This window comes from Danio rerio, chromosome 23, assembly GCF_052040795.2.
Source record: "Danio rerio strain M-AB ecotype USA chromosome 23, GRCz13ab, whole genome shotgun sequence".
Lineage (NCBI taxonomy): Eukaryota > Metazoa > Chordata > Actinopteri > Cypriniformes > Danionidae > Danio > Danio rerio.
In genome coordinates this window covers 29,160,001-29,170,000 of record NC_141043.1, presented here as the reverse complement: position 1 = coordinate 29,170,000, position 10,000 = coordinate 29,160,001, and the positions used below count along the sequence as shown (strand labels likewise).

General features: G+C 43.4%; 2 protein-coding genes across 4 annotated transcripts in view; one reads left to right on the top strand and one right to left on the bottom strand.

Annotated features, from left to right (window-relative positions):
- The window catches only part of rsbn1 (round spermatid basic protein 1), a 47,042-nt gene extending 46,543 nt beyond the window's left edge, over nt 1–499 (top strand). For all 3 annotated transcript variants that reach the window (XR_015523634.1, XM_087307245.1, XM_087307244.1), the window contains exon 7: nt 1–499. This exon is cut by the window's left edge and continues 2,728 nt beyond it. The gene's annotated coding sequence lies outside the window, so the exon portion shown is untranslated.
- A 250-nt stretch (nt 500–749) lies between these two features.
- ptpn22 (protein tyrosine phosphatase non-receptor type 22) overlaps nt 750–10,000 on the bottom strand; it is a 38,621-nt gene continuing 29,370 nt past the window's right edge. Inside the window, 3 exon segments of the mRNA NM_001099420.2 lie at nt 750–1,119; nt 1,756–1,848; nt 8,781–8,811. Of these exon segments, the coding sequence (NP_001092890.2) occupies nt 1,058–1,119; nt 1,756–1,848; nt 8,781–8,811 (186 nt within the window). The 3' untranslated portion in view covers nt 750–1,057.

Below are 10,000 nucleotides of genomic sequence, written 5' to 3'. Positions count from 1 at the left end.
GCATTTGTTTAATAAAACACTTCACGCTTTCACCTTGAATATCCCATCCACTGATGAATCTTCACATCTACACGGTTTCAGACACGTCCTTTGCTCAACAACACACACACATTATGCTTTTCCATTTCACGATATATTTAAGGTTTAGCGTTCTATGTTTCTTCTGACTTTTGGCAGCTAGTTTCTTTTTTGTTTTGTGTTGATCAGGTTTTTGATGGTCGTTTGTAACATAGGACAAATCCACTTAGGGATCAAGGCATGCTCTGTGTGTTTGATTCATTATTTGCTCTGTTTGATATTTGTATAAAGGTTTTTTGACTTCATTGATTTTTAAGGACTAATTAGATGGTCGATTATGAGCATAGTCAAAGTAATGTTTTGTAAATGCTAAGTCACATTTAATAGAACTGTCATGTGGATCTTTTCAATTGTGTAAAAATGCAATGGAATGCATAGACTTTTTCTGTATTTTTTTAAAATAAACCATTTTATGAGTGTACCGAGGTCAAGCATTTCTTAAAGAAGACTCTCTGACTGCAGCAGGAATTGAAAATATGTCGATGAGTGGAAACACAGGTGGTCATGGACCATACACTTTACAAAAGCTATTCACATAATCTTCTGGCATCTTCCGGAAATAAGGCTGACGTGATGTGACCCAAAAGGTGGACTGGCTATGGTTGCTTACAACTGTGTACATTATAAAATACATTAAAATGTTATAAGATTACAGAAGTGTCTACTTTTCGGTACATTCATCCCTTTTATTATTTTTAGTTGCACACATGCAATCATTTTATTTACATTTGAGTTGCTTAAATATATTTGCAACATGCTGTTTAAAAAGGCTGCTATACCTTTTAAAGATGTTGAAGTCATTGACAAAGGCACAGTCTTTATAAATGTCCATCTATTCTGTGAGGTTAATCTGATATCCCTGAAAAACACAGTCTCTCTAAAGCTGAAAGAAATCTTTTCTCAGAAAATCTTCTGTTACACTTGCATGTGAGGCTGTTTTTTTTTTTTTTTTCTCGTTGTTGTTAACCTTTTGTATGAGCTAGACCCAGGTTTCTGGCTTATTTCGAGGTCCTTTTGGCTTTCCAAAACGAGTTCCAAAAGCTGTGAAGATAGAAAAGTAAACACAGAGTCATCCGTCATGTATTAGGATGGCACTGATAAATCAATATGAAAGAAATCTAGAGAATGGAGTAGCTCCATCTGGTGGTGGCTTTTCAAATCTCTCTCAAATCACATTAATTTGAAGTTATATAAAGAGAGAAAAATGAGAGAACAAAAAATGATAGGTCACTGTTTTAAATGACTTGAGCCTGAGTTACTGCTATGCTGTGACTTTGATCTTCAGTCTCTTCCACAGTTCACTGACTCTGTAGTGTTCTTTAGCCATAACTTTGCCTCTATTGATTTTTCAGAAATTTTCAATCAGGTTTACATCAGGTCTCTGGGATGCCATTGCATTGTTTCTAGCTTCCCGGAACTGCTTTATTCACTTTTCTGTGTCGGGGCTTATTATCCTGCATGTAAAATAATTTGCTGACTGATTTAGTTGTGAAGTCAGGATATATAACTAATTAAATGGGTTTAAAAACTGCTCATTTACTTATATTAAGATAACTTCAAGCAGGACTAATCAATGACCTTGAAGTTTGGGAAATGGTAGGTTGTTTTCTCATTTTGATCTCCACTCTCTGTAAAAAAAAAAAAAAAACTGTGTAATGAAACCAAGAGATGACTTACAAAATAATAATCCCACAGGACCATAAGTTGGGACAGGCTGAGGCGGGGCTGTAGATGAGGCTGAAGATGGTACTGGAGGCGGAGCCGTTTTTGCTACAAATAACAGTAACATGACGTTAAAGCCTCAAACAGCTGCTTTTTTTCTCCTTTGATGGGCATTACATTGAATATAAAGTGATTTTCATATTTATAGAAGTTTACTGTAATATAGTCTAGCCCAAAATTATTCAACTCCATACAGGTGTGTGTGTGTGTGTGTGTGTGCATACATACGCACACACATATTTAAAATATTTACATATATATATATATATATATATATATATATATATATATATATATATATATATATATATATATACACACACACAAAAGTTCTCTCTGGTTCTTGAATCTGATTGACTGATAGCCAACAATATGCAATAGCCATGCGATATTCTGCAAATAATAGCACTTGTACAGCCTCTTCACCCTTGTGTATTACTCTGCCCACATACAGCAACAAGCAGAGGACACTTTGACAAATATTGCTGCTGTTGAAGTGAATATACTTTTAGGTCTTTTTTTAGTCGAGAATGTAGTTGTTTAGATTGCAACTATGCAGTTTATTTATAAGGATAGTACCTATTTTAAAATATTTATAATTTCGGAGCATCGGATTCAGTGGATCGTCTGCCATCAGCCTGTTTGAGCAGACCAAAGAAAGTGATAGTTGACGTTCTGCCACAGGAGACAGAGATCGCATAAGTGCTTAGAGGAGAAAAACAGCTTTTTCTTTCAAAACTACAAAAATTTCAAAAATTTCAAACTACAGCTGAACAAATCCTAATAAATCAGGTAAGTGACATTCTAAGTCGATCTCTCTCTTTTGTATTTTGTAGTGCTGTATTTATACATTATTTTTTCAGGATTAATTTCAATATCCTGTTTGCAAAAGAGAAATACTGGGAAATCTCTGTAGATTGATGGTATTTCATACCGTTCAGCGTTATAATCTTAAAACTTGAGCTAATATCACTTGTTTTGTTATCAATTTAGTCTTCACACTAGAGAATCATTCAAATACTAACTCTGAAGTGATGTCTGTGAACTGGCAACTATTTCTGCTGTTCCTACGGTCAGCTGCAGATGTGAATGAGTGGAGGAAGAAAGTAGTTCCTCATACATTTTATATACACGATTGTGCCGTCAACTATTGTATAAATGCAATATCACACTCGTAACAGTAAGATATGGCTGTATATCGTCACTGGTGAGACACTAAGGCCTGTGGCCTCGACCCGACGCACGCGTCCCACATGTGCCGATATACGGCCATATTACACTGCTACTCGTGTGATATTGCTTTTATATATTGTGACGAGCGTCCCAAAGGATCATCAGCGTCGCCCAGGAAACTAAGGAGAAACACCTGCAAGCCCTCAACTCAGACTGATCGGCCCCAGCTGCAGCCCATCAGCCGGCTTGCATTTAAACTGCAGCAACACAGCAGAACGGGGAGAAGTCTGTCCAGGAGAACAAGCACTAACTCGCTCTCTCTCTATTTTCCCAGACAGCAGCTGAGAACCTGCCGGAACCACAGAGGCACTTCAATAATCCACTGTCACACTGGGAAAGGAGCACAAAGAGCACACAAGCCACCAACCTAAATTCACCACTGGAAGAACCTTTTGTAAATAAACCACCCTCCGGGGCACTTATATGAGCTCTCACTTGTTGTGTGATTCTTCTCCCCGTGACATCTGGTGGAGAATGCGGGCAATTACAGAGAAGAATCACAGATAAGCGATCTCCTACCCCACACCATAATTATTATTAGGAGTATTTATAAAAATAAAAAAAATAATAATTTTTTTTTTTTTTTTTCCAGTTTTGGTGATTCATTAGTGTGGCTCCTACAATTTATTTAGTTATTTATTTAGAATTATATTTATTTATTTTGGTTGCTTTTCTCTATAATCTTCAGGTGAACGGCCCCCGGTCCCCTCCCAGTATGGAAGAGATTCTCCAACGGCTCACTGAGGTTAGCATCCGCCAACAACAAATTGTGGAGCACCTTGCCACACGCCAGGGCAATACTGAGCAGGAACTCGCTGCCTTCCATGCCGCTGCCGCCCAAAGCATTCCGCTACCAGACCCCCGTGCCCAGGCCACAAAAATACTGCCAAAGCTCACTCCTTACAATGACGTGGAAGCTTTTCTGCAAATGTTTGAAAACACAGCCCATCGTGAAGGATGGCCACCCGAGGACTGGGCTCAGGTGTTGGCCCCCCTGTTAACCGGCGAGGCCCAACGTGCTTACTTCTCTCTCCCTACGGCCTCAGCAGAGAGGTATTCAGATGTAAAGAGAGAAATCCTGAGCCGGTTGGGATTGTCCTCAATCTGTGCAGCCCAGGGTTTCTTTGAATGGGAGTATAAACCCCGAGCACCAGCCCGTGCCCAGATAGCAGAACTCACACGATTGGCACACCACTGGTTGTTGGAAGGCAGTCCCACAGCGGAACAGGTAGCGGAACGTGTGATCGTGGATCGCGTGCTTCGAGCTCTCCCTCGCTCACACCGACGGGCGGTCGGTATGAGGAACCCCGTAACCTCACTGGACCTGGTGGAGGCCATCGAATTGGCGGATGCAACCCAACAACGTGATGGAGGGGAGCGGATGGTGCCGTTCCCCCGGAGGGTGGTCCAGGAGCGACGCACACCAGAGGGTCCCTCACGACCAGTCAACAGGCCAGCAGCACCCTCTCCACGAGATGAGCCTATGCCATCTGCGGATCCCCCGCAGCCTGGGCGAGGATGGTTGGCAGGCTGTATTGTTCACAGTGACCCACCATATGGAGCTCCTGAGGCCGACATCAAGGTCAATGGAAAACCGCTTCGGGCCCTTCTTGACTCAGGCAGTGCAGTAAGTCTGGTTCAATCTCATCTCCTACCCCCACGTAGAAACACAAAAACATTCCTTCCCATCACCTGTGTCCATGGGGACACCCGACAAGTTCCGGCTCGACGGGTGACAATCTCTGCAGCCCCGGGGGCTTGGTCTATTGAGGTGGGACTTGTGGAGGACCTCCCGGTCCCAGCCCTTATCGGAAGAGACTGGCCGGGGTTTGACCGCCTGCTTGCGACCACAATGCAGCCTGCCAGCCTTCAAGTAAGCCGCCGAAGATGGAGAGCCAGCCGAGGACCTCATCAGCGGCCTGCACTGGTAGCCACAGACAGCGGGAGAGACGGTAAGCCCCCTCCCCAATCTTCTAATCTGTTCTATGATGTGTTCCAGCAGGTAACGGGAGGGGGCTCCTTTGCTAAGGAACAACGGGATGATGACCGGCTGAAACATTGTTGGACCCAGGTGCGTGTCATTGAGGGCCAAGACACTCAACCATCACCCCATCCTCTCCCGCACTTTGTAGTTCAAAATGGCCTGTTGTACTGCGTCGCACAGCGAAGGGGGGAGGTGAAACAGCTACTTGTGGTGCCCCGTGCCAAGACAGAAACTGTGATGGACCTGGCTCACTCCCACCCGATGGCCGGTCACCTTGGAGTTGAGAACACCACACAGCGGATCCGGGATCGCTTCCACTGGCCGGGTCTGGAAGCTGATATAAAACGATTCTGTCAAGCCTGCCCCACCTGCCAGGTGACCTCGCCCAGAAAGCCTCCCCCTAGCCCGCTGATCCCATTACCCATCATTGAGGTGCCCTTTGAGCGAATCGGGATGGACCTGGTTGGGCCGTTGCCAAAGTCGGCCCGGGGACATGAGCATATTCTGGTGATCGTTGATTATGCCACCCGGTATCCAGAAGCAATCCCCCTCAGGAAAGCCACTTCTAAAGCCATTGCCCAGGAGCTCTTCCTCCTGTCAAGCCGGGTCGGTATCCCAGCAGAGATATTGACTGACCAGGGTACCCCCTTTATGTCTCGGTTAATGGCTGACCTCTGCCGACTACTGAAGGTGAAGCAGTTAAGGACCACAGTGTACCACCCACAGACAGATGGGTTGGTCGAACGATTCAACCAAACGCTAAAACAAATGCTAAGGAAAGTAGTGGCTGAAGACAAACGTGACTGGGATCTCATGCTGCCCTATGTCCTCTTCGGCATACAAGAAGTGCCCCAGTCCTCAACTGGCTTCACCCCCTTCGAACTCCTTTTTGGCCGTCAGCCCCGGGGCCTTCTAGATGTGGCTAAGGAAGCCTGGGAGCAGCAGCCGGCAGCCCATCGGTCCATAGTTGAGCATGTGAGACAGATGAGGGAGAAGATCGACCGGGTCATGCCGTTAGTCCGGGAGCATCTGGTCAAAGCCCAACAAGCCCAACAGCGCCACTATGACCGGGCAGCCCAACCACGGGAGTTCCAGCCCGGAGATCGAGTGATGGTCCTGATCCCGAATGCTGCCTGCAAGTTTCTTGCCACCTGGCAAGGCCCCTTCACCATTCTGGAAAAAATTGGGCCAGTCACATATCGGGTGAGGCAACCTGGAAAAAGAAGAGCTGACCAACTGTATCACATCAATCTTCTAAAAAAATGGGTGGGTACCAGGGACCAACTTGCAGCCCTCGCCACCTCCGATCCCGTGGTTGTAGATGACAACCCTCACCTCTCGGCTATCCAAAAGGGAGAGCTCCATCACCTGGTCAGTCAGTTCTCTGATGTGTTCTCAGTACTCCCGGGTTGGACGAACATTATCAAGCATGATATCCACACTCCAGCTGGCAACATCATTCGACAACGGCCTTACCGGGTCCCTGAAGCTCGTCGGCAGGCTATTGAAGAGGAAGTAGAACAAATGCTGAAGTTAGGGGTGATTGAGCCGTCACGCAGTCCATGGTCCAGCCCAATCGTAATGGTACCAAAGTCTGACGGCACTCTCCGCTTCTGCAATGACTTCCGAAGGCTCAATGAGATCTCAGAGTTTGACGGATATCCCATGCCTCGGGTGGATGAGCTGCTGGATCGCCTGGGAAGGGCCCGGTACATCTCAACCCTGGACCTAACCAAAGGTTATTGGCAAGTACCCCTATCTGAGGAAGCCAAAGCCAAGACCGCCTTCTCTACCCCTAGTGGCCACTGGCAATACCGGACCCTTCCCTTCGGCCTGCATGGAGCTCCCGCCACCTTCCAGCGGCTCATGGATATTGTCCTTCGCCCTCACCAAGCCTACGCTGCCGCATACCTAGATGATGTTGTCATTCATTCTGAGACATGGGAAGACCATCTAGATCGCCTGCGGAGAGTGCTGTCGGAACTCAGAAGGGCTGGACTCACCGCCAACCCCCGCAAATGCCACCTTGCGCTCCATGAAGCCAAATATCTGGGTTTTCGGGTGGGACGAGGGCTAATCCAGCCCCAAGAAAAGAAGGTGGAAGCAATTCGTAATGCACCAAAGCCGGAAACAAAAACCCAGGTACGAGCCTTTTTGGGGTTGGCGGGATATTATCGATGCTTCATACCTAACTTTGCCTCTCTAGCCGCCCCCCTTACAGACCTGACCAGGAAGGGGCAGCCTGAGAAGATCTGTTGGACGACTGCTGCAGAAGAGGCACTACACAAAGTAAAAATGGCACTGACATCTGAGCCAGTTCTTCGGGCCCCGGACTTCGCCTGCCCCTTCCTGCTGCAAACTGATGCTTCGGACACAGGACTAGGAGCAGTCCTGTCCCAGATACAGGAAGGTGAGGAACACCCAATCTTGTATATTAGCAGGAAGCTGCTCCCAGCCGAGAAGAACTACGCAACAGTGGAGAAAGAAGCTCTGGCCATAAAATGGGCAGTTCTGGAGCTGCGATATTACCTCCTGGGCCGCAGCTTTACCCTTGTCACTGACCACGCTCCCCTACAATGGATGGCCCGGGCCAAAGATACTAACGCCAGGGTGACTCGGTGGTTCCTCGCTCTCCAGGACTTCCATTTTGTGGTACGTCATCGGGCTGGAGCCGCTAACGCCAATGCAGATGGCCTCTCTCGGGTCTGGGCAGCTTTTGCAGGTCTGTCAGGGGTCATTCCCCTCCCAACCCCTAAATTACCCCTACTGGCTCACATCACCCCTCGGACCAGGACGACGCTTAGGGGGGGGGAATGTGACGAGCGTCCCAAAGGATCATCAGCGTCGCCCAGGAAACTAAGGAGAAACACCTGCAAGCCCTCAACTCAGACTGATCGGCCCCAGCTGCAGCCCATCAGCCGGCTTGCATTTAAACTGCAGCAACACAGCAGAACGGGGAGAAGTCTCTCCAGGAGAACAAGCACTAACTCGCTCTCTCTCTTTTCCCAGACAGCAGCTGAGAACCTGCCGGAACCACAGAGGCACTTCAATAATCCACTGTCACACTGGGAAAGGAGCACAAAGAGCACACAAGCCACCAACCTAAATTCACCACTGGAAGAACCTTTTGTAAATAAACCACCCTCCGGGGCACTTATATGAGCTCTCACTTGTTGTGTGATTCTTCTCCCCGTGACAATATATATATATTTATATATATATATATATATATATATATATATATATATATATATATATATATATATATATATATATATATATATATATATATATATATATATATATATATATATATATATATATATATATATATGTATGTATGTTTCCCAGAGATGGGTTGCAGCTGGAAGGGCATCTGCTGTGTAAAAACATGCTGGACAAATTGGCGGTTCATTCCGCTGTGGCAACCCCAGATTAATAAAGGGACTAAGCCGAAAAGAAAATCAATAAATGAATATATATAAAGGGTCTTTTTTCTCTAAATATTCATGAAAACATATATTATATAAATTATATATATTATATATAAAACAAATTATATATAAAACAAATATTCATAAAACGTTTGTAATTATACTTTGCTCATACAAAACACTTGTAAATGACAGAAATAAATACAACTGTATCACCTTTTTTTATTTTCATACTTTAAAACCTTTTTATCCATCAAATGTATATTTTATTAAAATTCTATTAAACAGATTTAAGCAGCATGAAATGTAGAAATGTTTATTATACATACGCTTCTGTTTTCCTTTTAAAAGCTTGAAACTCTGCAATAGAAAAGAAACACATAATGAATTTGCAAGGATCTGTCTCTACACAACAGACTATTCAACCAGAACCGGTTTTCGCTCTTAAAAATTGCATGCCACATTTTTGTAATTACACAGAAAGATGCAAGTGCAATGTGACACACATCTTTGTAGCGCATGATTACATACTGTAGATAAAATAATAGAAAATCTGAAAAAAGGCTCTTAAAGGATGCAGTAGCTTTCACAAAATGCAGTAGCATTTAACCTGACACAATGTATTGTGCAATAATTAAATGTGCAGTTTGCTGCAACATACACAAACACAACAGTCAGGCGTGCCTATTTATCGCATGGGCAAAATTTTAACTAAAACAAACTGATTTTTAATGATATTTTTAACCCATTGTTTGGGTGTAAAAATTGCATTCATTAGAAGAGCAATGCAATCTGATGCTTGACATGAGAAAAGAATGCAGCATCTCACTTTTTAAAATTTTTAAAAAATATGTAAAACAGGTATTTGTTTATCTGGCACTAATACAAAACATAAAACTATTTCAATGCAATGGAACATAATGAAAAAACCTGTTCTATGTAAACAAGAGTTAAAGTTGTCAAAAAATGCTAGATGTACTGCAATGTGCATTTTTCAGCTTGATATAGTGTCTTAAAATTTCAGTGCTTGTGCTTGAGATGCAGAAAAAGATGTGACGAGTACAATGTCCATTTATCACATTTAAATAGAAAGGCACTGAAAAGCAGTGTAGTGGAATCTGGCCCTTTTAAAGTGCATCAGGCTATACATTTTTAGTATGTAAGTTTAATAAAAACCAAAAAAAAATGTATTTTGCAAATTGCAATAAAAATACAGTGCTCAGCATATATAAGCACACACCTTACAAATCTATCTTTTAAATTCATATTTTAACAGGAAGCCATACAATGTACTGAAGCCAATACTGGAGCGTATCTAACAAAATACCTTATGATAACAGTCCAAAAACTAGTACACCTAAATTTATATGTTATAGAAAAAATATTAAATACAAAATTTAGAAAAGAAGAAAAATCAAGAGAGGCAAACATTTTGTAGGTTGTAATATTTATTTTTTTTGCAATATTTTGCCTGAATTTAATTGTATTATCTTTCAATTTATAAATATATTTGGTCACTAAAATATAATTGTAATAAATATATCAGTTT